This window comes from Tursiops truncatus, chromosome 1 (assembly GCF_011762595.2).
Source record: "Tursiops truncatus isolate mTurTru1 chromosome 1, mTurTru1.mat.Y, whole genome shotgun sequence".
Taxonomy (NCBI): domain Eukaryota; kingdom Metazoa; phylum Chordata; class Mammalia; order Artiodactyla; family Delphinidae; genus Tursiops; species Tursiops truncatus.
In genome coordinates, this window is record NC_047034.1 from 1,207,113 (window position 1) to 1,235,057 (window position 27,945).

At 58.9% G+C, this 27,945-nt stretch overlaps 1 protein-coding gene across 4 annotated transcripts in view; it reads right to left on the bottom strand.

Annotated features, from left to right (window-relative positions):
- NAV1 (neuron navigator 1) overlaps positions 1 to 27,945 on the bottom strand; it is a 210,813-nt gene that overhangs the window by 68,140 nt on the left and 114,728 nt on the right. For all 4 annotated transcript variants that reach the window (XM_073799412.1, XM_033845116.2, XM_073799454.1 and 1 more), the window contains 2 exons: positions 15,591 to 15,693; positions 10,841 to 11,206 (listed from right to left, as the gene is read on the bottom strand). In XM_073799412.1, coding sequence (XP_073655513.1) covers positions 10,841 to 11,206; positions 15,591 to 15,693 — 469 coding nt within the window. The remainder of the gene's footprint in view (positions 1 to 10,840; positions 11,207 to 15,590; positions 15,694 to 27,945) is intronic.

Genomic DNA, 27,945 nt, shown 5'->3' on the forward strand with positions numbered 1-27,945 from the left:
CTGTCATCCCCTTTCCCTTCAGACGCTGAGGCTAAGTCACTTATCCAGGGTCACGCAGGCCACAGCGGCAAACCGAGGATAAATCCGGGGCAACTGGCCTCTGGAGCGCCCCACCGACGGCGCCGGCCTATCTCTCAAGAACAGGAAACTAACCACAGGGACTGGGGGAGCCACAAGGGACAGGACGGCTGCTGCCACCCAGACCGCAGGGGCGACCGCTCGGAGCCGGGAAGAAAGGACCTCACACGGGGGCCATCGAGGAAAGAGCACGGGCACAGGGCGGCTGCAGCGGCTTGCCGCTCAGAGGGGACGGTGACCGGCAGGTGATAGCTGTGCCTCCTCTTCTCATCATACTCGGCGGGAAGCTGCGTCCTGGGAGCCTCTGCTGCCGGAAGTGCCACCGCCGGGCTCTGTCCATGGGGACAGCATTGCTCCCGAACTGCCCCTTTGTCATCGGACCCACAGGGGCCGAGACAGAAGCCAGACAAGGAAGAGGAGGCTGAGAGATTGAGAGGGTGGCCAGTGAGGAGAGGAGACAGGGAAGGGGCTGGACGGGGCTGAGCGGTCAGGAGCAGAGGGCAGCCGCGACGGTGGAGACGTTGTCCGGGTCTGGCTGGAGACGGCCCACAAGAAGGAAGAGACAGGGCACAGGGCAGACCCCTTTTAATAGTTACTTATTTGGCTGCGCTGGGTCTTAGTTGTGGCATGCTGACTGTTAGCTGCGGAATGCATGGGGGGGGGTCTAGTTCCCCGACCAGGGATCGAACCCATGCCTCCTGCACTGGGAGCGCAGAATCTTCCCCGCTGGACCCCTCTTAATACAAGCCGGCCAAGGCGGGCAGAGCAGGCGGGCTGCTGAGACATTGGTCCCTCCACCTCTCGGACGCTCTGCGGCCTGTGTGGCTGGCGCACGCCCTGCCCTCTGCCAGGGAAGCCTCTTTGTATCCAGCCCCTCACACGTGTGTCTGGGTGGCTCTCCCCTCGCCCCCGCTTGGCTGCACGTCCCGCGCACTGGCTCTGTTTACCGCCTGCGCCAGCCCCAGCATCATCTTGTCCACCCGTCTCTCCGTGACCCTGGCCCGTGGATTGGTGAGCACTTGTCTGTCTCTACCATAGCTGCCTGCCTGCGGTCTCTCAAGGCCTGACTCGTTCTGCCTGTTTTCCAAATCCAGACCTTAATGCATCTGCCTGTGCTGGCTCCATCATGGCCCCAACGTACGGGCAACAGCAACTCAGTCCTGCAGCCTCTCTGGGGCAGCCCGTGCACAGCTCATGGGTGGGTGCCCAGCCTGGCCTGCTGGCCTTTCTTCAGCCACAGTGAATGGTCCTTTGCTGCCTGGCCAGAGACATCTGATACCCCAGAGGCCAGAGCTGGCCCCTCGCGAGCATCCTGGGACAGCTCAGCCTTTGAGCCACGGTCGACAGAGCCTGTATTCATGAGGCGCGCGTCGCTCCTTCTGCCCTTGCCCTGAGCTCCCGGCTGTGGCCGCTCTGTGGTTTGCAAAGCACGACCCTATCCTTGAAGACGGAGCAGTCACTTAGGGGCCTTCCGGGAGGGGGCCTCCAACAGCACGGCCTGCTGGGTGTTGAGGGGAGCTCCTTCTGCAGTGGCAGTAAGGCCTGTGACCCCCGCCCCCAAGCTTAGGGACACACATACTACACACAAATGGAGGCAGCGGGCGAGCTGGAGGGAGCACGGGACGGGGAGGGCAGGTGTCGGAGGCGCCCGGCTCTGCTCCCGTGCTGCCACTTTTAAGTTATGAGCTCCTGGCCAGCCAGTGAAGCCGAGTTCCACTTTCCTCGCTTGTAAAATGGGGAAAAGAATACCTGATTCACAGAGCTGTTACGATTAAATGGAGAGTGCCACAGAAGTGTTTTGTAAACCACATGTGCCGCGCAATTGTTAGAGAATTATAAAAGCACAAGTTACTACAGCACAAATTATACACACAAGTTCCAGGACGACCCCGAGTCGGGTAGCAGTCCCACTGCAATGGGCTGAATTTGGGGAGGCTTCCAGCAGGGGTGGCGGGAGGAACCGGGCACAGACAAGTGAGCGACTAGGTATCACCCCCAACCCCCCAGCTGGGCAAGTCCCCCTCTGCAGGCGGCCTTCAGACCTTCAGAGCGTTGGTTTTCTAGGTGCCGACCGAGAGAGGGGAGGTAGGTAACATTTGCCGAGCACCTGCTGTATACCTAGCACTTTATTACGATGTACTCCATGACAGTCTCACGATGACCCTATTCCCATTGGACCAGCCCCACCAGAATGGACGCACAGCCTCCCCAAAGCCTCAGAGCTGGGATCTGAGCCCACTCCAGACTTGGGCTCTTCCTGTAATATCAGATTGCATGGAATTTCCAGCACTCCACGAGCCCAGCTGGCTCATCCCAGAACATAAGGTGTGTGGGTGGGGAAAGGAGGAGGCCGACGATGAAGGAGAAGAGACAAGTGGACAGGCAGGCAGGCGGGCAGGACTGGTGGGGAGGTGCCAGACCCGTCTCCACGGCTTCCGCAACCCTTATCCGTCTTGACTGTCAACCAGCTTGTATATCATCAAACTCGGGGAAAACCCGGCAGCTCAACTGTAGGTTACTAGGACACACCAGAGGGGCCCCTCCTCTGCCTGCATCCGTCGCCTTGGCAACCAGCACACATCCAGCTGCCCCTCTGGAATACCTGGCTCACTGCAACCTCCCAGCGACCCTGTTGGGTCTGAACAGACCCTGTGATTCCACCCCGCACACTCTCAGCAATGCTTTCACTATTCTGTTTTAGGAATGAAGGGTGTTTCGACAGCCACTGGCTCTCTGAAGCCATCCCCTCGCTCCCAACAGACCAGGAATCTGACTCCACAGCTCCTCCCTTCCCATCTTCCCTCTTTATAACTGATGTCCCTTGCATCCCACCTATGTCCCCTCTGCAGTTACTGTTCCCATAAACACAGACACAGCCGCTCTGCAGGCACCTGTGACTCTCAGTCTGCGTGAAGCAGCAGAAAACACCAGGATGCAATGCCCCTGGGAGCCGCCCTCAGCCAGGAACGACTGGGCGTCGAAAGATAAATATCCAGGCTTCCTGGCCCTCTGGGTGGGCATGTAATCCCCCAGAACCCCCAAGCCCAGCTGACCTCAACAGTGACCCGCACAGAACGCATCCTGCACTGGCTTCCTCCTCTCCCCGACCCACCTCCCCACCCCCATCAGTGCTTTCTGGAATCACCTCCCAAATAAACCACCTGCACGCAAATCTTTGTCTCGAGGTCTGCTTCTGGGGACTCCATCCCAGGACACACTTCATGTACAGCACACATGTTTGAGTGAGGTACAGACAGCCCCGTTAGCCAGGTCACGGCGGGAGAGGACCCATGGTCACTCGCGCAGTCCTGTGTGCAATGAGTTTGCTACACTGCACAGCCACACGCCGGACCCGTGGCCGGTGGTCTCCAAGCCGCACAGGGGCACCCTTTGCCACACGATAGCACTGCATGAGCAGGCAGAAGTGGGTCAGGACGCCGCCATCCTGCTTGGTGAACCGCTTAGTGTGTCCTCCTCCCAGGGAGGCTCAGAACAAGCACGAAGGTTAACACACACTTTTCCAAATACTGTCGCGTCTTTCAGAAGGTGCGTATGACACCTTAGGGCCCCCAGCTTGCTACCATCGGGCACCAATGGCTAACATCTAACACTTACTATATACAGAGTAAACGTGTTCACTAATTCGGTGCTCGCACCAGCCTCACAGACTAGGGTGCCACCGCTCTCTGCTTTTTCTAGACAAGGGAACTCGGGCAGAGGGAGAGCAGGCACCCGCAGTGACACACAGAGCTCACGAGAAGAGCCAGGGCTCTGTCTAGCCGCGAGCCGTACTCCACACCACTCTGCAGCCCCGCCGGTCCTGGCGTGCCGTGTCGGCAAGGCTGTGCTCCGATGCCGGTTCATTTAACTCTGCACCACAGGACGGAAAGTACATCAAGACGGTGTAAAAATGCAAAACGAGATCACCCCCCTCAACAGAGTCAAAGCCCAAACTCTGTGAACTCATCCGTCAAGCTGAAGAAATCTTACGTGGATACTCTAACAGCCCCTAATTAAGCCAGAGGCCACCAGTTAAATGAACAGAACCGTACGTTGAAACCAGAATAAATATTTCAGACCGACCGTTCTTCATACTTTTTAGAGCACTCTTACTCTTTTCCACTTGATCCTCCCCAGGCACAAATGATGACCTTTTTACAAATGAGCAAACGGAGACTCAGAGGGGTTGGGAACTTGCTTAGTGCCATGCCGCGAGCTGGAGGGGGCTCAGGAGGGAGCCCCGGGTGCTCAGATGCTCCTTCCCCTGCGCCCAGAGAAGGTCGGCCGAGGCCACGTGCATGAAGCTGCAGGTCACCGTTAGATGTTACCCCCGAAGAGGCAACGGCCACTGTCTGCATCAACTACACCTCACTTCTGCTGCTGCCGTGGATACCGCAGGCATCTTTTAGATGTGAAGCCCTTCAAGGGCAGGAGCTGATTCCTTCCTGAACTTGAACGCCGGGTCCTCCCCAGGATGGCCCCCTACCCCTCTGCCCCAATCCTTGTGTTCCACAGGCAGAAGCCCGGCCTGGTCCAGCCGCCCACGGGGTGGAATGCCTGCCACGTAACAGAGGAGACAGGGGCAGGGGAGGAAGACTCTCCTCCCTGCCCACTCACATTCCAGAGTTCTCCTCTCTCTGTACAAACCCTACAAACCCAGTGCCCCTTGTAGGAGGACTCTGTCCCCAAAGGGGGTGCGGTTTGGCATCTTGGGATCAGCCACCTGGAGCCCAGGGAGTGACATTCCTCCTCGGGAGGGGGCTGCCCAGGCCCAGGCCAGTCAGCAAGGCGGGAGGCTTTCGTTAAGGCTTGGGCTCCTGCCTCTGGGAGCAGAAAGCTAGCCTGGGAGGAGACCGGGGCCTACAGTTTATTTTATTTGACATTTTTCAACGTCAGGACACTTCAGCACCAAGGAGGAAACGAATCCCATCTGTTCCCGAGCTCCCGAGCACGGTTTAAGAGGACAGGCTGGGGAAGGAGGGGACGAATAGGGACAGGACAGGAGCAGCCAGCCGCCACGCAGGGCAGGGACCACCCGACGGTGGAGCCCCGCTGCCCCCCGGCACACCCGCAGGGCTCTGCCTAAAGCTCTGCGGTCCTTGGTCGAGGTCGCCAGACAGCGGTCCTGCCAGGGCTACAGAGACTACTCTGCCCCAGGTGAACGGCGCCCCCGGGAGGGTGTGACAGCAGCACTGCTGGTGACGCAGCTGGGGTTCCTGCCCACCCAGACCACCATTTACACAGACGGAAGTGGAGACGGTGAGAGGCGCGTACAAGTCAAAGGAGGGAGGGGCTGGAGGGCACGCACAGCCCCATCCGCACGCCCTCAACCCCCGCCGGAGCCCACACTCACCTCTGTAGGTGCAGCACCCCCACCTCCCACCCCAACACTGGGGGTTAGGCGTGTGCAGATGACTGTGGAACTCATCTCCTTATTTAGATTAAATTCCAGACCTCCCTATTTTTAGAAAAACAAATTCCTCTTCTCTTCTCAGGAGGTAAAAATGTCCTGAGCTGCCACCTAGGGCAGCCGGCAGCCAAGCCGATGCTGTCCCCGGCGTCAGGCTCTGGATGTCACCCTGCCAGGACCGGGCAGATCAGTCCAGGTGCCATATTTCTAAGAGGATCATTGACAACCTGAGAGCTTCCAAAGGAGGGTAACGAGGACAGGTGGGATCTGGAAAACTGGGTCATTTCAGGAAGTACTGAAATGAGTTGGGGACTCTTTCTTTTGTAGAGAAGAGACTATCTGAACCATCATTAAGAACGTGTTGAAATGTGTGGATAAAGACTTCCACTTAGTCTGTTTTTCTCAGATGACAACATTCGAATCCACAGGCAGAAGTGAAGCAGATTTCAGGTGAATACTTAAACGCTTTCTTGTCATCTTATGCGATTTGGAGTGGAATAAGCCCCCCCGGCACTGTGCCCACCCAAAGCAAGGCTGAAAGATGCTGTCGGGGTTACTATGAAGAAGATTTGTTAACTTTATGGGAAGACAGACTAGCCCCCAAATCACTGAGAAGCGTCAGAAAAAATACGGCTTCCTGAGGTAGGAGAGGTAGGCCGGGCATGAGACTTGGAATTTGTATTTTTAAAAAGCCCCAGCAGCGGGCTCCCCTGGTAGTGCAGTGGTTAAGAATCCGCCTGCCAATGCAGGGGACATGGGTTCGAGCCCTGGTCCGGGAAGATCCCACGTGCCGCGGAGCAACTAAGCCCGTGAGCCACAACTGCTGAGCCTGCGCTCTAGAGCCCGCGAGCCACAGCTACTGAAGCCCGTGTGCCACAACTACTGAAGCCCGCGCGCCACAACTACTGAAGCCCACGCGCCTAGAGCCCATGCTCTGCAATAAGAGAAGTCACCGCAATAAGAAGCCCACACACCGCCTTAAGAGTAGCCCCCGCTCGCCGCAACTAGAGAAAGCCTGCGCGCAGCAACAAAGACCCAATGCAGCCAAAAATAAATAAATAAATTAATTAAATTTTTTTTAAAAACTAAAAAAAGCCTCAGCAGCTATAAAACTCTTGGAGAAAAACATTGGGGAAAAGGTTCATGACATTGGATTTGGCAATCATTTCTTGACTATGACACCTACAGTGTAGGCAACAAAAGAAACAAGAGATAAACTAGACTTGATTGAAATGAAAAACTTTTGCGCATTAAAGGGCACCATCAACAGAATGAAAAGGCAACCCACAGAATGGGAGAAGATATGTGCAAATCATATGTCTGATAGGGGATTAATACCCAGAATATATAAAGAACTCCTACAACTTAACCACAACAACCAAACAACCTAATTAAAAAATGGACAAAAGGCTTGAATAGATATTTCTGCAAAGAAGACATACGAACGGCTAATAAACACATGAAAAGATGTTCAGCATCTCTAGTCATTAGGGAAATGCAGATTAAAACCACCTCATACCCATCACGATGGCCGTTATTAAAAAAACAAACACATGGAAAATAACAAGTGTTGGCGAGAATGTGGAGAAAAGGCAGCCCTCATGCACTGCGGGTGGGGATGGAAAATGGTGCGGCCACTCTGGAAAACTGTATGTGGTTCCTCGAAAAAATTAAAAATAGAGCTACATATGATCTAGCAATTCCACTGCTGAGAATACACCCGAAAGAATTGAAAGCAGATGCTTGAGGAAATATTTGTACACTCATGTTCACAACAAGCAACCCAAATGTACATCAGTGCGTAAATGGATAGACAAACTGTGGTCTGTATATACAATGGAATATTATTTGGCCCTAAAAGGGAAGGAAATTCCGACTGCTATCACATGGATGAATCTTGAGGACATGATGCTGAGTGAAATAAGCCAGTCTGAAAAAGACAAATACCGTGTGATTTCCAGTTCTGTGAGGTCCTTAGAATAGTCAAGCTCATAGAGACAGAAAGAGGAAGGGTGGGGTGGGGGGCTGGAGAGAGGGCTGGGGAGTCAGTGTTTAACGGGTGCAGAGTTTCAGCTTGGGAATATGAAAAAGTCCTGGAGATGACGTCAGTGATGGTGACACGGCAATGTGAACGTAATTACCACCACTGAACTCTTAAACTTAAAAGCAGTTAAGGGCTTCCCTGGTGGCGCAGTGGTTGAGAGTCCGCCTGCCGATGCAGGGGACGCAGGTTCGTGCCCCGGTCCGGGAGGATCCCACATGCCACGGAGCGGCTGGGCCCGTGAGCCATGGCCGCCGAGCCTGCGCGTCCGGAGCCTGTGCTCCGCAACGGGAGAGGCCACAGCGGAGAGAGGCCCGCGTACCGTACCGCAAAAAAAAAAAAAAAAAAAGCACTTAAGATATTAGCCACATATAAAACCAGATTTTACTATAATTGTTTAAATATATAACTTTAAGTATATGATGGTGTTAGCAGCTGCATTCCCTTCCGCATCCTGGTTTGTTGAGCTTCAGTTTGAAGAACCTGCCTTCCCTGAGCTCACCCAGATGGGCAACCCGGAATCGGCCAGGCATTGGGATGGAGCGGGGAGGGCTGATTCCGGACTGAACAAGGGCTTGGGAAGAGCCCCATGTGGGCGATCCCCCATCAGGGGATGGACGGAGGGCACCGAGAAAGCCTCGGGGTCACTGCCATCCTCCACGTCTCACCGGGATGGCCTGTGACTGTGTCAGCTGGGGTCGGGGGGATGGGGGGAGCAAAAGCCCGGCGGCGAGCCTCACCTGTCCTGCTCGCCCAGCACTGAGACTTCTGAGAGTCGGGAAGTGAATGGTCATGGGCAGTGGCCAACGGGGAAGGGATGGGGTGTCACTGGTAGGTGAGAAGGGAATAGCCCTGCCTGTCTTATGAGTAGGAAAAGCAATTTTCTTAGGAGCAGGACGTTTTCGAAGTTACAAAACCTGGATGGAAACCACAGTGGGAGAGGGAGGACCAGAAAGGGGCTGGGCAAGTGCGGCTCAGGTTCCCTGGAACCCAGGATGCCCTGCTTCTAGTGAAAAAACACAGCACTTAACTGTGAAAACACATAGCTGAGGAGTGATTGGTTATATTCAAATTACTGGCGGTTATAAATGGATTCCCCTCAACTCTGACTGCTTAAGGGCATTAAAGGATGGGTGTGTTGACAGTGCTGGCGGGGATGTTAACGCCACAGCCCCCTTAGAACTGGCTCGTTGAGAGCTGCTGCTAATTGCAGACTGACCGTAAAAACTCATGTGAAATTATCTTGGCGCCAGCACTGCAGTTCGCAGTGAGGACCACTTTGTGGGTATCGCCACTCTGTTCTGTGTTCCCTGCGAACCCCATGCTTCCCCAGGGCTGACGGGCATGAGTGCACAGGGAGGGAAGGTCCCATCCATGCCAGTCTAGTGAACTCTGCTTTTGCACTGATTCAGGAGCACACACACGTCCAGAGGAAAGAGGACAAAGACAAGGTGCTAGAGGCCGACTAAAGGGCGTCTCTCCTGGCTCCCCCGCCCAGCACTTCGTACCCACACACCCCTGAATCTGTGTCCCCAGGATTGGCCAGCTGCTGCTACATCTGTCCTTGCTGCCGATCCTGATGGGGCTGTGCTGCACTGCTCAGTCCCTGAGGGCAAGCCTGGGACCCTCAGGGGGCAGGAGTCCCTCCCCGCCTTTAGAGGGTGATTTTAACGATAACAGTAACAACAATAATAGCAATAAAAATAAACTAACACGGATTGAGCATTTACAAAGAGCCAGGAATTATCCCAAGCACTTTATGTAATTAGTGCATTTAACCCTTATCATCACCCTGAGATAAGTTCTATTATTATCGACAGACAAACCAAGCCTAGAGCGCTTAAGTGACTCGCCCAAGCTCACAGCTGGTTAGGTGCCAGAGGTCCCACCACCTGCTTCAGACTGGGGTCTCTCCAAAGGCAGAGTCCTGGACGTGGGAGCTCTCTGCCCTGTCCAGCTGGGCGATGTCAGAGGGCAGGGACCCAACACTTCCTCAGAAGAGAAGGGCTTCCTGGGGCAGAGGCTGTGCAGAGCAGCATCAGATGCCAGGCTCTCCTCCACCTAGCACAGCCTCTGCACCCACGAGGAGCTGGACAACTGTCTCCGGCCCCAGCCCCACGCTGGCGGAGCTGACAAGAGGAGGGCCGGCCCCTGGGGCTTACAAGAAGTAAACAACCCCATTCATGAGTCAGTTGTTTTGCTCCAAAGCAGCCTGTCATCGGGACAGGCCCTGCCAGGTCCGGTCCTCCCAGTACATCCCTGGGGTGGGGAGCAGTGGACAGCCTGGAGCTCAGCTACCTTCCACTCCCTTCCAGTTCGAGCTGTTTACTGGGGAGAAGTAGTTCCAAGGGGGGTGGGGAGGGAAACTGCGGCTACCCGTGTGGTCCCTGGGGGGGTCCAGCAAACCAAGAAGGGCGAGTGGAGGTAGAGCCAGCCGGAGATGCCTGAGAGCTTCCAGAAGCTGTGCAGTGCTCTGGTCTCAGCTCTTGGACCCTGAAGTCCCTAGCAATTCTTTCTTCCTGTCCTCTCCCCTCATGTCCCAGACTGCGCCCCACCCCCCCACCCCACCCCCCCGCAAGCGGCTCCACAAACCCAACCCTGTCTATGGGGCAGAAAAAGATGAGAAGAGGAAGACGGGAAAGAAGGGTTTGACGGAGGGTGCCGCGTCTGGGTCAGACTCGGAAGTTGAAGCGCTGGCAGAGGTTTGCACAGGAAGAAACCAGAGGAGGAGAAAGGGGGCCAGGGTGGGGTGGGGACAGGGGTTGGGGCCCAGCGGTGGAAGCAGAGCTAGTACTGCGCTCCGCTCTCCAGCGCTCCCAACACACGCCCTTGGCCTCTCTTCTCAGTAGTCCCTCGAGGGAAAGGGACCCTGTCACCCTGACTCTCAAATAGGGAGGTCAGGCTGTCCCACGTGCACGCGTACAGCACAAGAATCCTCCAGGGCCCAGACCACCAGCGGGTCGGGGTCGGAGACCAGGCAGAGGGCGGGGCTGCCACAGAATGACAGCTGCAGGGGCCAATGAGGGGGCACCTTCGCTGACCAATCAGCTCCTCAGACATCGCCCCCCCCCACACACACACCCCGACCAACCTCAGCAGCCTCGCGCGACAGCGCACACGACGCCCCCCCCCCCCCCCACTGGCTCCTTGTCACAGAACAGCTTCCTTCCCCGGAGCGAAGTCCATCCACCCTTATGGGATTCACGCGCTGCGCTGTCCGTGGTCCCCTCGCCCTCCCTGGGGTCCATCCACCCTTCTGGCGTCCGCGCACTGGACTGTCCTCCCCCCAGCTGCCCACGGGCCGCTCCTACCCGGTGGTGATGTCGTCGTCCTCCGTCATCGTCTTGCCCATGAGGTCGCTGTCGCTCATGTAGCCGGACTTGAGGTCCACGTCGTCCGAGTCCAGGGACTCGACCAGCTCCAGGCGCGAGATGTGGCCAAGCTTGCTGGGGGAGCGCATGGGCATGGTGTGCGCGTAGTGCGCGCGCTCCCCGTGCATGTACCAGGAGGGCGGCCCCTCCGAGCGGCAGCTGCCGCCCACCGACGGCGCGTCCCCGGCCTGCAGCCGCGGGCTGGACTGGCCGTAGCGCCAGGAGAGGGGCGACGAGCGGTTGGACAGGCTGGACACACTGCGGGGGTTGGCGTCGTCGCTGTCGTAGCAGGTCATCTCGAGGGAGCTGGGCGGGTGGAAGGGCACTGGTTACTCTCCAGTCCAGCGCTCTGAGCCCGGTCCTCGGGCGGCTGTAATGCCTCCCTCCACTCTCCCGCCCTCCCGCCTCTGCCCCTCTGCCCCCCTGCCCGAGCTCCTGGGCCTCCTGGAGGCCTCTTACGGTGTATGTTGCCCTGAGGTGTGTCAGCTCAGGTTGTCAAAGGAAGAGGCCGGTGAGCGCTAGGGAAGGAATCCCGTACCCGGTAAGGGCACAGATTTTATGATATGACCTGGGTTTGAATCCTTTTCTACTATTTATGAGTCAGGAGGCCGAGGCAAGTCATCCATCCCCTCATCTGTCAAATGGGGATAAAACTATAATAGCTACTTTATCATATATAGAGTTGTAAAGACCTGACACAGTGCCTGGTAGACAGAAGCTGTGCAATGAACGGGAAGGGCCCCACGAGACCTGGGAGGGTCACCTGAGAGTGGAAGGCCTCGATCATTCACTTTGTTCAGGGAGTCTAGCACCTCTTTTCTGTTAGTGAACTCAGGGCTAGTTGCTTCCCCAAACCAGAGACAGCAAAGTCAGGAGTGGGGTGTGGAGCACGTAGGTCCCCGAAAGACTAGCCCCGGCCAAGGCATGGGCATCGGGAGAAGCAGTGGAACCTCAGCAGAGGACAGAGCGGCCTTAGCCGGACAGAGGGGAGAACGTGGGGAAAATGGACGGAGCGGGTGAAGCCTCAGGCCCCGATCGGCCAGGCCAGGGAAGCAGGTCAGTGCTAGATGGCCTGAGCCCAGGGGGTCTGGAGCTGGGGAAGGAGATGCCTCTCTCCCTCAGGGGCCAAGGTGGCTGCTTGGACAGGCAGAGACCCACAATCCCCCCCCAGCCTAGCAGAGCAACCGCAGGTGGGGTCTCAGTGGCTTGGCCTAAGTAGCCAGACAGGGTTGAATAAATGAGATGGGATCTGGGGGCCAGGAAAGCTGGGCGGCAAAGGGAAGCTGGGTTACAGAGCTCAGGAATCTTTATCTGCAAACACATCCACTTCTTAGTCACTCTAGGGGGTCAAATGGAGGGAGACACTGATTTTTCTATTCTTGTTTTTGTAAAGTTCCTTGAAAATAACAAAATCCTCCAAATTGTCTCTGTCAATCCTGAGAAAACGGGGTTTTACTTTTTGATCAAAAACTGGAGGGAGCTGTATGGGCCTTGACTGTGACGGTGGTCCCTGCAGAAGTCCTGTGGGTGAGCAGGGGGCCGGGATGGGCAGGGCAATCAGTGAACAGACTTCCTGGCCTGGTCCACACCCAGCTTCTCCCCTTGGGACTTCCTGTCTATCCTGTGTGTGGTACGCTGGGTACTTTCCCTTTCTAGTGACTCGGACCTCAGGGGGAATGGCAGTTCCCTGGGTGCTTGTGGTCCTGGGGGGTGGCGGGGGCGGCCTGCCTCGCTCACCGTGGCGGGTTGCCCTCTGCACACCCTGGCGGGTGCTTGGCACTCAAGACCGCATGGGCGGGGGTGAGCCCAGGACGGACGATCAGGCGAGTTCTCGAAGTGAGACTCAGTACCGGGCCTTGTGCAGCAAGTAGGGGCTTAGTAAAAAAAAGCTGACCGGGGCTTCCCTGGTGGCGCAGTGGTTGAGAGTCCGCCTGCCGATGCAGGGGACGCGGGTTCGTGCCCCGGTCCGGGAAGATCCCACATGCCGCGGAGCGGCTGGGCCCATGAGCCATGGCCGCTGAGCCTGCGCGCCCGGAGCCTGTGCTCCGCAACGGGAGAGGCCACAACAGTGAGAGGCCCGCGTACCGCACAAAAAACAAACAAAAAAAAGCTGACGGTGACAAGGGGGCGAGGAGCAAAAGGAAGAAGCCAGTGACGGCCCTGGTGACAGGACGATGGAGAGCTTCAGGGGAGCCCGTTTTGTAGCAAAACTAGCGTCGCGTGTGGGTGTGCCAAGTGCCAGGTCCCTCGGTCCTGTTCCCGGCTCGCGGCCTCGACTTCACTGCTCCCCTCTGTCCCCAAACACACCTCCAGACACCTCTGAGTCGGTGGTGGAAATTCTAGCTCAAACTTGGGTCCTTGATTTCCAGTCCTAGATTCCGCCCTTCAGTCTTGCTTCTCTCTGGGGAGGACGTTTTATGGGGTGGAGGGCATGGTGGGCCTGGAGCGGGTTGAGGGCGGAGTTCCACTTCCTCTCCGGCTGCAGCTCTCTGACCCACACTCTCTCCTTGCGGGGGAACAAGCCAGGGAAATAGGGGAAGTCGGATAGGAGGAAAGGTTTCTGAAAAGGAACTGAATCTAGAGGCAGCCTGTCAGCTCCAGGGTGAAAATAACCTTGCTGGACACACTCACTGGACTGTAAGCTCCTCCAGGACGGAGCCTGTGTTTGTCTTGCACTCAGCCGGCCGGGCTCTCAGCTCGCTGGACGCAGAAGCCACCCTGATCCACTCGTGAGACTCTGGCCTGTGACCCCTTCTCCGGAGCCCCCCGCTGCACCTTCTCTAACTCAGGGCGTGTGTACACATCCTGTCCGCTCCCAGGGCCGAGGGAAGGGCTGATTGATGGAAAGCACTTTAATAAGTAAAAGGGCCGTAAAAATTCAGGGAATCATTGTTTTGGCTATCAAAGTGTGAACCAGGAATAATATAAACCAAAGCCTAAGACAGGAAGTGGCTCTGGGTCCACAGTAAACAGAAAAACCAGCTTCAGGGCTCTTGGTTCTTTTTCCCATAAAGGGAGAGAGAAGCCAGAGGCCCGAGGCGCTGCCCACGCACCAGTCAACTTTATGCAAAAGGCTTCTGGCCTTCCTCTTCCCACTCTGCCCCCAAGCAGAAAGCAGCAGAGCCTGCCTGGGGTCAAGGTGCCTTAACTTGGAGGTCTGGGGGCTCAGAGGTCGGGGCACCAGGAGGCTGAGGGGCTGGGGGCTCAGAGGCAGGGGAACAGGAGGCTGGGGGCTCAGAGGCAGGGGAACGGGAGGCCGGGGCTGCTGCGGCTGCCCTTTCCCTGTGGCTGAGTCATCTGGGGTGTGACCCTCTCAGGAACGGAGCTCTCGCTGCCTTCTTTGGCATGGGGCTGGCGGGTGATTTGGCGCTGAGCACCGTTCCAACAACTTCCCTGGCTGGGGGAAGGAGGACGTTCAAAATTTCATCCACTGGGTCCTTAAAATGGTCAGCCGAGCCAAGCCAGACCCCTGTCCCACCTGGGCTCTGCTCAGGGCTGGGGGGGCTGGAGGTAGACGTAGAGGGACCTGAGTCCCAGGGCCTCCCGGAGCCCCACCATCCACTTCTTTTCTCAGCCCTCCCTGATCACATCCCTTTCATCACTAGTCGGGGTCCTGCTGGCCTGAGCAGAGGTAACCCCAGAGAGAAGAGGCTTTGCTTCATCATGTAAAATGTTTTAGATGTCTGGGAGCAAAGGGCTGCGTGTCCAGATGGGATGGGGCCGGGGAAAGAGTGTGGGAAGGAAGGAGGAGGGATTCTCAGCAGGGGAACCGGAGCCGATGGGTGGGAGCCACTGAGGCCAGACTTCAGCTCCACTTCATAGTCACAGCAACCCCACGAGGAAGGGATGGCTGAGAGGTAGTGAGTTCTCTGTCACTGGAGGTATGTAAAGTTGGTCTGCATATAACTTGGCCACACACTTGGGCCAAGAAAAGCCTTTTTCACACTGCCCCTAGATCCCAACTTTGCTCTCATTTTCCAACCCCAGGAGATGGGGAGGAACTGGCTTCCAGGCCCTTTCTCCACCTTCCTGCTCCACAGCCCCCAGGATTTCTCAATCCTGGCTGTTTGCTCTCTACCCCCCAGGGTGTAGCCCGGCCCTCTGTCCCCCTTGGAGCTGACGGCATGAGCTCATCAGGCAGCCCAAGGAGCCAGTGCGGGAAATTCTGAGTCACGGCAGAGCCTGAGGCCAGGACACCGGGCAGGGAGATGATGCGGGAGGGGTCCTGGTGGGGGCTGCGAGGCTCTCGGGGGGCAGGTGGAGGGGGTCTGCGTGGCATGGAACCTGGGCCACCGTGCTGGCCAGCGGCTGAAGGGCAAGAAGGATGCTGGGTGTCGGGAAGGGCATGTGGAAACTTCAGAACAGAACAGGAGGGTAGTTAATAACCCCTGTGACCACGAGGAGACGGGCACCCAGCAGGGACACGGATGTGGGAGACCACAGCCTGAGCCCCGTGGTGGCTCCTGCTTCCCACCTCCCTTCCAGTGATGCTCCAGCTTAATGAAACGAAACCTAAGTCTCCAGCAGCAGCAGACACCAAGCAAGGCCACACTCCTCCTGTGGACGCATGGACGTGGTCCCGGGGGCCGAGCGCGCACTGCTCAGACGCCCACCGACCTCGCACGCTCAGGCCGAGGTCACGGGCCCTGCCCCCCAACAATGGGAGGAAGAGGGGGCAGCTGGCTCTCACCTGTGTGTCACCTGGGACCCTCGCAGGCTGGACATGGTCTCCTCCAGGTTCTGTCGTAGATCCAGGACATTCTGCACCGTCCTCTTTCTCTGGGACTCCGGATCTAGAGTGCGGAGAGGAGAAGCTGGATGAGTGGAGAGGAGTCACTGCTGGGCCGGGAGGTGGCAGGTGACCATATCCCCAGGGGAGCGGTCCCGGGGGCACGAGGGTCTGCCTCTCAGGCCCTCCTAAGGGCCCTGGACATGCCCTGGAGTCCTGACGTCCCAGCCCTGGACGGGGGCTGCAGGCAACGGCCTTCAGCGTCCTCCCAGAGCCCCGCAAGACCACCCCAGCCTGGCGTCACTTTGGGGGGCCCCGCTTCTCCCGGCAGAGGCCCCGGCCCAGGCCCCGGAAGGTCTGCCCGAAACCCCGTCTCTGGAGATGTGTTGGTAAATGTTTAACAACCGGCTCTCGTAGGTGGGGATGCCCAAGTGGATAGTGCTGGCCAGTTTCTGGGGTATCAGCACCTGCTGTGAGGCTGCCAACGTGATGTCGCCGACCCCAGGGTCAGGGGGAGGGGCTGGTGTGAACCAGCCCCAGGCTGGGAGCGTCTGCTGCTGGGGTCCAGGGGAGAGTTTGCCCAGAGCCCCCGAAACGCTGGCGGGCAGGGGGCAGTGAGCAACCGTCTTCCGGGGCACGGGCTGAGCACAGGGCATCCAGACCCCAGGCCGGCGGTGTGAGCCCAGGTGAGGCTGTGCGGGTGCAGCCCCACTGCAGACCCTGCACGATCTGGGTCATAGAACCCAGCCTTGGTCTCCAGGCAGGACTTTAGCCTGGACAGAGGAGACTCCACCACAGCACACAGAAACGTGCCCCCTCGCCTTCCCAGGGTGGAAACATCCAAGAGCCTGAGGGTACCGAGCATGGAGAGACTCAGGGACTTTGCCCTTCCCTCCGCCAATCCATCCAGGGAGCCTCCACGAAGCAGACACCACGGTCCGCCCTGCTCCACGGCTTAGCGGGGACCTGGGACACACAGTCACCGAGTGCAGGCAGATCCCCCATTGCGTCCCTCAAAGGCACAACCCGTGGGAGAGTCACAGACCCACGGAGACGACAGCAAAGCAACGGGGAAAAGCCCAGAGCTCTGACCCCGCAGGCTACCGGGCCCCGATCCGGACCCTCGGGGGCCCTCCCCCACCCAGACCCAGCAGGAGCGTGCAGCTGTGTTAGCTGCCGAAGGGGACGTTTCTGAGTCCCTTCAGGAGGCACTTTTCCCCAAGACTAGGTCCGGCCGGCTGGCAGGCGGCTGCCCTGCCTGTCTGGTCAGCGAGGTGAGGGCTGCAGGAAGCCTTCCTAGAGCCTCGGAGGCACCTTTCCATAGAACCGGCTCCACGGGGAGCCCAGACACCTCCCTCCCCTGGGGGCCTGGGGGCAGCCGGCAGGGAGGAGGGCAGGTCTCCTCGCGCAGCACGCCTGGGGGTGCCAGTGCCTGTTTATCCTGGCAAGGGTCACGTGTGAGCTGCTCCGTGGCTGTAATGATGGCTTGGTGTGGAGAACAGACAGGGACCCTGTCTGTGTACGTATATTTTTAAAGCTTGCTCCTAAAAGGCCTATATGGGGACCAAGATGGGGGGGGCTCCTGGGCCAGGGCGATGCTTTCCATGGGTTTGGCAGAGGTGAGGGAAGAGGTGCACACGACTCCGAGGGGTGAGTGTCCCCGAGAGGAAGGGACCAAGGGTGACTCGGAGACCGTGTGCGCCAACCCCAGGCAGGCATCAGCGAGGTGGGGCCTCACAGCACGTGGGGGAGCTCTGTGCTGCTGCCCCATTTCACGGAGGAGAAACTGAGCCTCAGAGACAGGGTCCCACGGCTCACATGGAGCACAGGGCACAGTCAAGTCCAGGAAGGAGCTCACACTTCTTCGCATCGATCACAGGGCATCTCGGCATCGCCGGCACCAAGCCAGTGGTGGCACAGAGTAGGTGCTCAGTGACCGTCTCTAGAATGGATGGATGAGACCATAAAAACACATAAAAAAAGAATGGATGGAGACGTGTCCCATCAGGAAAACGTCTTTCTTCCACAAGAGTCCCTGGAAGTGACTCAGTCCAACACGGTCACAGGAGGAACGGGAGGCTGAGGTCAGGGACGGGAGGCGGGGGGATGATTGGCTGGAGGTGCAGAAAGGTATCAATGAGCAACACGTGGCATCAGGCTGCTGCCCCAGGTGTAAGTGGGCATGCAGGGGGGGAGGCGGGGACAGAGCTGGGGACAAAGCTGGGGACAGAGTTGGGGACAGAGCTGGGACAGAGCTAGGGTGCCTGGCTCTGCTCTCTGCCCCAAGGCCTGGAGAGTCTGCAGAGGTGCCACCCCTCAGCTCCCTCCGAGCCCCAGCAGCGTCCCCTGGTGGCCATCTCGGGCATGCCACCCTGCTCGTCAAAGACTCAGCTCAGGTGCAGCTGGTGGTGAGAGTCCGGCTGTGTCCACATTCTCAGGTGACAGGCCCATCTCTGGGGGTGCAGCGGGAGTCCCAGGACAAGAGGCGGCATGGAAGGGAAGGCCTCTGTGGCTCAAGGAGCTGCAGACCCTGTGCCTAGGCTGGGCGTGGGGGGGAGGGGGTAGGAGGGCAATTCGATATTCACATCCCTGACCCCAGAAGCAAGTCTTTAAATGTTTAGCTTTAAAATATGAATAAGCTGCATTTGCAAAGGCATTCACCCCCCCACCCTACCCACCTCTGACCCCCAACCCATAACAAGCTTCACCCCTTTCCCACCATCTCCGCAGGGATCAGAGATGGGGTGGGGAGGTAATCTGGGGCACACGTGACTTTGTGACAATGTTTTGTTGGCTGAGTCATGATGCCTCCATGCGTCTGTCAAATGTCAGGTCTGGGTATGGGGGAGAGGCTGGAGGAAATAGAGCGGCGGTGGGGGGAGCCCGGGAGCTCCTCTCCGGCCCCCGTGTGGGACAGGGACGCACTCAGGACACTCCCAGTCTATGCGGTACCTTCGTTCAAATGAGGAAAAGGGCCCCTCCAGTGTGACTCAGCTCCCGCCAGGGTCCTCGCTGTGGCCACAGAGCACCTCTCCCCTGGGCTGGAGGCCCTGATCAGGACACACCTCACAGCCTCCCTCTGGAGGCCTGGCTTCTCAGCTCCTGCAGGACAGGGTCCACCAGCAAGAGGAGGGCGTGCTGCATGCCTGAGTGTGCGTGTGTGCCTGTGTGTGTGCGCATGCATGTACGTGTGTGTGAGAAGCAGGGCTGGGGGGAGGCAGGGTGGGGATCCCAGCAGTCATGGGGTGACAAGGAGGTGGGGCGGGGAGCAAGAGTTGTCCTGACTGCTGCTCCAGGCCACACCCTGCAAATGGAGCGGCCGGGAGGACGTGTGTGCTCCCTGAGCTCAGAAGACGCAACAGTCCTGCAACCCAGCCGTCGCCATGGTAACGCACAGTCGCCACAAACAGCATCCTCCCAGCACACGCGGGGGCGGCGTTCCTTATAGGAGACCACAGAGAGCCTGCTGTCTCCATCAGGAGTCCTTGGAGTAAGGACCGGCCCCCAAGGAAACCTGACACCAGGTGCGCACGTGTGCACACACACACTCGTGCAAATGCACACAACACCCACTCACTGAGTGTGCACCACGTGGTGGGCTCAAGACTAGGCCCTTCCCACATCTGTGTGACTCCAAAGCTCTGTTCTTTCCACAACAACACAGGGCCTTAAACAGGCACACACGCCTCCAGACACACACCTCCCCAGGGTCCAGCTGGCAGTCTGTGGAAACCCTCACATCAGAATCACGCACACTCTGCTCTGCCGTCCCAAAGACGTGTGCACGGAGACAGTTGTGTGGCCGTGTCCCCTGCCGCAGGTGTGGAAGGAAAAGACCAGGGCACAGGGGTCACTGGAGCTGGAGACGGGGCGGCACCCTGGGAGGCTGATGGCAAACAGGGTCCCTTCTGCTCTGGAGTCAGAACCAGGGAAACAGGCTTCTGGAGGGCGAGACCATGAACGGCCAAGACCCGGAGAGGGGGAGTGCCGTCGGGTGGTGCGGTAGAGGGAACGCAGAGCTTGAGGCAGCAAGGCCAAGGGCAGGTGCTGGCCATGCCCTCCCAGCATGTCTGACCTGGAGCGAGGCATCTCACCACTCCTCTGAGTTGTCCGCTCTATTAAAGGGAGAGAATAGCGTACCCGCCCGCTGGCACAGTCGGGAGAATTAAAGAGCTGAGAATTAAAGAGCTTGGTGCCCAGGAGGTTCTCTGCACGAGGCAGCTCTAACGTGTCCAAAGGTACAGCGGGGGCGGGGCGGGCAGTGGGCACACCCAGACACCTGCAGGTGGCAGTGCCGTTCCTGCAGGTGCAGCTCAGGTGGACCCCACCTTCTCCGCTGGGATTCGCTCCCACGTGGAGGGGTCACCAGGCCCACCTCCCCCTGCACTGCAGCGATGGTACATCTTCATCCCCAGTCCCTGCGAGCCCGCCTCAGTCGTGGGAAGTGCTGGGACTCAGGGCCCTTCTTCGGCCTATGATCTGAAACCTGACATAATGGGCACGAGGATAAGGACCCCAAGAGATTTAGGGGCCTGCAGGAAGGAGGAGGGACTCAGCAGTCAAATTTCCCCAAGTTCTGTACAGCTTTAATTACTGGCTGACAGTTAGGTGAACCGCTGTTAACTGCCTGGTGACTCTTAATTACTTGCACTGCGTCTCGGAGCGCATGTTCAGTTTAGCCCGGGGCAGGGCCTCCAGAGGACTGAATCTGTGTCCAGCCTCGAGACTGGCTCCTGTTCTGAGTGTCTGCACCAGGTGGGAACCGACAGGAATGGAAGTGGCTCAAGAGAAAGATTTTCAAGTCGCGGCATTTCAGAGCTCGAAAGAAGCATCTCGTGAACGGGAGAAAAAGCACATCGCTCCAGCCCAGAGAAGAAAGGCTTGGGAGCGTCACCAGGTGGGCATAAACTAACTGAGACAGTACAGAATAGATCCACCTAGAAATCCAGGCTAAAGGACCTGGGACAGGTAGGACTAAGCTTCTCACACACACATACACACCCTCTCTCTCAACAACTCCCAAAACGAAAAAAAAAATCTCTCCTGACCCTATTAGATCCCAAGGGTAGCGTCCAAGTCTTCTCTAAATTCTAAAATTCATCACAGCTTGGGCTCCCAGCACACGCAGGTCAAATACCATGATAAGAGCCAGTTACAAACACAAACTTCTCTCTGACAAAGTGATCTCCGGCTCTAGCCAGGGGTCCCCTTCCCGAGCAACATTTAGCAGGAGATCCTTGGGAGTCTGCGTCACCACACGACCACCAGTGTCTGTGGACGGTCGTTCTGCGTGGACACGCAGCCCCACGTCTCTGGGAGTCTGCCTCATGTCTACCCCTCTCCTCTGCTCAAGGACGTGACCTTCAAGGTCCAGCCCGGGAGGGCACCGTGGGCCCACCCCCGGTCCCCACATACGCCAGGTCTCCGCTCACGGCTCACAGGTCATACCAGGCGGGTTCTGCGGACTCTGAAAGCCAGTAACCCTGCCCTAGATGGACTGCCAGGGGCATTGGCCTCCGCGTGAGGCTGGCACGGGGCTGAAAGCGCAGATGACAGGACGCTGCACACAAACCTCCCTGCCCCCTGGCAGAGCCCAGCAGCCCTCCTTCACCTGCAGCCGCTCCCCCACTCCTTTCCTCACCACCTTTCTGAGCCCAGAGGCCCCAGAGAGCCCGGAGTGGCCCTCCATGCAAGAGGCTCCCACCTTCACCACCGTGTGGGCGGGGGTAGTTTATTCTTTTACTAATTCCATCGTTTCACTCGCCCCCCACGTAAGTCACAACACCGTGGGAGGCGGGCGCCACAGAGCCCTGCAGCGCGACCAATCCAGTGCTTCCTGCTGCCGAGGGCTCCCGGGTCTCCATCCTTGCTCTGGAGAAGCCTGAACCCTCTCGACCAACGAGTGCCCGCCCGGAGCCCAGCAGTCAGTGGCCCCAGAGCACCCAGGAAGGGCCAGGACGACAAAGCAAGGTACCGGCCATGTGCTTGTGTGAGGCGAGGAAAGGAAACCAGGAGGAGCCAGAGAGGAGGGGCCCGAGAGGAGGGGCCCGAGAGGAGGGGCCAGAGAGGGGGCACGAAGGGGCTCCCCTGGCCCAGAATCACCAGGCAGGGGTCTCTGCAGATCCCCGACAGTTTTGATTTTGCTTGAGTGAGAAGACTTGGCTCAGAGACCCTCAGCGACTTGTCTCCAGTGGACACTGGGCCAAGAGGAAGTGTGAGGCGGGGTGGAAGATGAGGGCGGTGGCTCGGGGCCAGTGGAGAGTTCCCCTCTTGGTTTCCCCCGGGCACAGCTAGTCGGCTGTGGGGCCTTGGGTAAGCTACCTCCCCTTTCTGGGCTTCAGTTTCTCTGTGGATTAAATACGCGAGTTGGGGCTGGGTACACCCAAGGCCCGAACCAACTCTGACAGCCTGTGCGGCTCTGTTGTTGGCTAAAGCCTGTAAAATCTTTCCTCCTCCCCGACTGTGCTGAAGAGGCAGGTGCCAGGGTATCACCCACAGAGGCTACGACTCAGCAGCTTGGAGACGGGGCCCAGGAATCTGCATCGCCCAAGCCCCCCCTGTGGGTGACGCGGTGCGGAAGGCAGCGCCTGGGAGATCCAGACGCCTTGCTGCAGGCCGCCAGAACAGGCTGCCCATCGAAACCAGGGCTTCCATTTCCCGATGCCAGGCCGCCGGGCGGTGCGTCCTGGCCCTCCAGCTCAAGTCTGCTCCCTTGGCACAAACGCACTGTCCCTTCCCTGCGGAAGTCCACTCCCGCATCCCCAGGCCTCACCTGAGGGGCCCCCTCTGTCCCGCTCCTCTCCTCTGGGGATGCCCTCCCCAGGCCACCCGGCCGCGGCCTCACTGCGGAGACGGGCCGCCAGGGGGCGCTGCCGGACGCTGCCGCAGTGCTGCCGGGCAGGCAGCGTCGGCTCCAGGATCTGGGCGGGCAGCGCCCAGACGCTCTCCTTCCCTCTGCGTCCTGCTTATCACAACCCCCTTCGCCTGGCTCTGCGCTCCGGGGCTGACATCCTCCCTGACCCCATCCTCCTTGGAGAACGGCCAAGGCTTTGCAGCACCTACTCTGGGGAGCCTGCCCGCTGGGATAGAGGCTGCAGGGCCTGGCTTCTGGGCACCCGTCGGCTCCACTCGGCAAGCCTGGACGTGGGGCTAGAGCTTCGAGAGACCCGGCTGGCCTTTCTGCTGCAGGCGCTGCAGACAGAGTGCCTCTGGGGAGTGGAGCAGGCTTCCCATCCCTGCTCTGGCCTCACTTGTGCTCGGCAGTGTTCTCAGGCAAAAGCTGGCCTGATGAGGGAGGAGTCATCCCCGACACCCCGCATCGTGCCCAGCCCCGCCCTTTCTCGGGGGAGTGGCCGCCTCTCTGCAGCGGGCGAAGGGCGGCCCCCACGGCCGGCCGGTCAGCCCGGCTCAGCCTGCACTTGGAAGAGGGCTTGGACAGCGATCCTGCCACAGCTGCTTCTTCACGCCCAGCACCGTGTGCCTCAGAGAAAGACTTGCTGGTCCAGGGCGGCCAGCGCCGAGGGCTAGGGGACCCGGCGAGGGTGCCCGCCTCCAGCTCTGTCTGGAGGGGTGCCGGCCTGCTCCTTTCTCTTCTGCCTCATTTCCCTCTGATCGTTAGGTTACAGGGTCAGAGAGTGGATTCTTGACGTACTGAGCCCGCCCTCATTTAAAGACCTGAACTCCAGCCTGGGCGCAGAGGGCCAGCCTCCTGCCGACGACGGCCTGCTGGCCTGCCTCGCCGGGGGACGCGGCCCCCTTCCCTGACAGGCCCGGCTCTCCGGCCCTGTAACCCTCACGGTTTACTGGCAATGTTCTCACAGTGATGCGGCCCAGAACCTTCACGTGACACCCGGCTCCAATGAAGTCGCTGCTGCTGGGAGCGGAGTGGTTGTTATGGCAACAGTTCTCACATTAGCAAAGACCATCTGCAGGCAGAGGGGGGAGGGGAAGGAGGAGGCTGCGGGAGGGCGAGGGCTGGGCCCAGGTGTGGGCGACAATTGGAAGGGGCCCTGGGAGACTTCTGGTTGTGAAACTAGTCATATTAGTATCGGCTAACTGGGCTAAGTCCTCCGGCACCTGCCAGACACGCTGCTACGGGCTTCTGCTCTGTCGCCCATGTAACTGTCACAACAGCCCTTTGAGATGGTCCAGTTATCACCCCCATTTTACAGCTGAGAAAACTGAAGCCCAGAGAGGTTAAGTAAGCTGCCACAGGCAGTACAGCCAGGATCCCAACCAGATGGTCTGATTCTAGAGCTGTTATTACCTGCTGTGACTGCGGCCATGATCCGCAAACGGACATAGGTATACAGTGTGTTTACAGAGCGCTAACTCACAGAGCGTAACAGTCACCCTTTGAAAGGGCTCCATTCAGTGGGTTTTAGTACCTCTGTAAAGTTGTGCAGCCATCGCCACTATCTGATTCCAGAACATTTGTATCACCCCCAAAAGGAACCCCAGACCCATTGGCAATCTCCCCTTGCCCCAGCCCCTGGCAGCCCCTGACCTACCTCCTATCTCTGTGGATTTGCCTATCCTAGGCACCCCACAGAAATGGAATCGTAAACACGTCGACTTCTGTGATTGGCTTCCTTTACTTTCAAGGCTCATTCCCGTACCATGTGTCAGTACTTCATGCCTTTCCGTGGCCGAGTCATTTTCCATTGTATGCGTACACCCTATTTTATTTACCTCTTCATAATTTGATGGGCATTCGGGTCATTCTTGCCTGTTTTACGAATAAAACTGCTATGACCGCTCATATCCAAACTGCTACATGGACATCGGTTTTCATTTCTCTTGGATAAATGCCTAGGAGCGCGACACGGGGTCATACAGTAACTCTGTATCATCTGAGGACCCGCCAGGCTGCCTTCCGAAGCGGCTGCACCATCGTTCCCACCAGCAGCACGCCAGGCCTCCGACCTCGCCACGTCCTTTCCAACACTGGTTACTGTCTGTCTTTTTATTCTAGCCATGCTAGTGGGTGTGAAGTGGTGTCTCACTGGACACTTAATTTGCATTTCCCCAATGACTCACGCAGTTGAGCATCTTTTATATTGAAATTAACTAAAATTAAATACAAATTAAGACTTCAGTTGCACCAGCCACATTTGAACTGCTCAGGAGCGCCACCCTCATGCTGGCTGGTGACCAGCACAGCAGAGAGGGGGCAACTCCATCACCCAGGAAGTCCTCCCGGGCAGCGCCGCCAAGCCTGCAGGCCTGGTCTGTACTGGAATCACGGCTTTTCCATAAGGTGTTCGCCTTCGCTGCACTTCGAGTTCAGCAAATCTACTTGACAAATGGGGCCCACCTTGAGGTTTGCCAGGCCCAGAGTGAGTCGGACAGAAAGCTAACGGAGCACAGCATCTGAGTCAGTGGCAGCCGGGGTGAGGGCGGGCTCCCCCTGCACTGCGCGCTCTCGCTCCCCCTCCCACCCGAGTCCCCAACATCACTGCCTTTCCCAGGACCTACCAGTGGCCAAGTGACAAGAGGCACTGCCTCTGAAGGTGCCAGCCTTGTTGGGGGCGGGCGCCTCACACGTCAGTGCTACTGGCTGTAGGCCCCCCGGAGATCTCCAACCCGGACCTTCCAGTCTCCTCTGTAGATTCTGCCCCTCCTGGCTCCCAGGGAGGGGCCCCACCACAGCGAGGGGACGGTCAGGTGGACAGGCTACCACTGGCTTTGAAGCCCCAATCGCTCCCCGAGAAGCTGCTGGCGTCCCCACACAGGGCCTGCAGCCGACAGCCCGCACAGAACTTCATCTCCAGCCTCACTCTGCTCACCTGTAAAATGGGACGATGGCCCTGGGACGATGGCGACTGGGCTGCGGGTACAGGGCTGGCCAGCCTGCGTGCCAGCGTGGAGGAGGGTGGATGGTAACACTCGTCACGCATCAGAGCTGGCGGGAGCCTCAGAGGCCATTTGACAGAAGGAAGAACTGAGGCCCAACGGAGTGGCAGTGACCTGTCAGGATGTCAGAGCCATGCCAGGGGACAGGGGAGGTGGCCAGGCCTCAGGGAGGATTCCAGTGGGGACAGCTGGGGGCAGGGCACGGCCATGCAGGGCTGCCCGAAGCGGGAGGCCCTCTTCTAGCAGGCTCTCCACTTCCCCCAGGCCGGTGAGAACATCTGCTTCCCATCAGACCTGTGCTCCGCCTGGTCCGGCCGCCTCCCCAGAGGTTTCCCATTTCTGAAAAAGCCTTCTATGTCACCGATCCCCTCGACCCTCTGCTGCCCCCCCCACCCCCAGGGGGACCCTCAGGCTCAGCCCATCTGCCACCACCGCCTCCAGGGTAGCCCCACCATCCACCAAAAGGACCAGGCTTAACAAAGGCCAAGGCGCCCCCCCGCCCCCGAGGTTGGGCACAAGAGCAGTGAGGCAGGGAGGCTCATTTTAAAGACGGCTTCTGATTGGGGGTGCAGAGAAATCGGCATAAACCTGAAGAGGTCCGCTGGAGCCACTGAGGCGCAGGCACTATCCTCTGAGGCGGGAAGGGAAGGGAACGGGTATCTACTCAGTGCCTCATGCGCTAAGCACGGCACCAAAGCCCGAATGTAGTTACCCCACTTTACAGATGCCGGGCTCAGAGAGGCCGCTTAACTTCCTAAGATCACACAGCTTGTGCAAGCGGTGTAGTAGGAATCTGAATCCAAGTCTGACTCTGAAGTCCATGCTTTTCCCAAAATAAATTATAACTGACAATGAGGACAACGGAGCAGGATATGCCCAGAGGCCCTTCCCGACCGACACGCTGGGATGGGGCGCCTTACAGGTCACAGGAAGAGGCCCCTCCTGCTCTGCTCTGGGAACGCACGAGGGCAGGGCTGCCAGGAGGCTGGGGGAGTAGGCCTCGGGCCAGGCCAGCGTCTCTCTACCTCCAGGACTTGGGGCCGCGGCCAGTCCCCTTGCTGGCAGGCACGGTCCTGCCCAACACTTCCTCGAGGGACCCCTCTCTCCTGCTGGGCTTTGTCCCAGTTCTGGAACCTGCAGGTCATCTGGCCTGGGAAGAACCTTCCTAGAACGTCTGGCAGGCAGGCTGTGTGGCCCGCTTGCCAAGACCGTGGCTGTGCTCTGGGCCATGAGACCCTCCGAGCTCCCCGTCCCCAGCCGGGAGCCTGGGAACCTGCTGCGGCCAAAGCACAGCTCCAACACCCTCTCCCTCCCCCGCGGCCCCCCCCTCCGCCCCCGCCCCGCCCCCAGCAGCCGGCCTGTCCCTGGAGGAGCCGGCTAGTTCCTATACACTGCAAGGGTGGGCTTCAGAGCTCCTGCACAGCTGCTTCTGGGCCTTTCTGGGCCTTGGATTCTTCTTCGAGAGCGATCAGTCGGTCCCCACAGCCTGATGCAGGGGGAGGGGAAGCGAGGGATGAGCAGGGAGGGGCTCATGCGCGGTGCGCCGCAGCCCCTCCTCCGGGAGGACCAGCCTCAGCTCCCTTCTGGTCCCGTGCGGGGCCGGGGCGAGGCAGGGGCACTCTGGAGAGCCTTGGACCCACTCAATGTAAGGCCAGGGAGGGTCAGGGAGAGGCAGTGGGGACACCGGGCCTTCTTTCAGCCTTCACCCAATCCCCCCAGGGCCGGGCTGCAGCCGCTGAGCTGCTTAGGACTGGTCACCACTTGAATGGAACCAAATTCCCAGGGAAAATCCCCCTGGAGAGCGTCCCAAGTCTGTGCGCTATGAGGACACACCCTCCCGGTGGGGAGCCCCGGCTCTTCCCCACACCCCACGTCCCCACTGTGTGAGGGTTCTTGGAAGAACCCAGCAGGCTTCCTTCTGCTGGAGCCTTCTAGAAGGGCAGAGATGGGCGAGCGTTGAGCTGAGTGAGGTCCAGCTTGGGCCAGGAACCACACTCAGGGCTCAGAGGGCGGCCGGGGGAGGCCAGCCTGTCTGCAGGAGCCCTCGCAGCTGGAGGCCGGGGCTAGGCAGAGAGTGGGTGCGGGCAGCGGTGCAGAGAGGCCCCCTCAGGGGGGCCAGTGTCCTTTGCTTTCATCCTCCCCCCGGTGCAAGGGAACGTCCTGAACCCACCAGGCCAGAGCAGGAGGCCTCAGTGCAGAGAGGCTGGGGCAGGGCTGGGCCTGGAGGGAGGGTCTCCGGAGGAGAGGGGGGACCAGGAAAGTAAGCCCCGAGGGCCTGGCCGGGCTCGCCTCCTGGAAACACGCAGGCCCTCTGGCAGAAATGAGCTCGCCTGTCCCTCTAGCGTGGAAGCAATACACTTAACGTGTATTAAGTGCCGACTGCGTGCCAGGCCCCTGCACGGTTCTGATGCCATTTAAGCCCTGTGCCGACCCTGTGAGGTGGACGCCAGGAGAGCGGGTT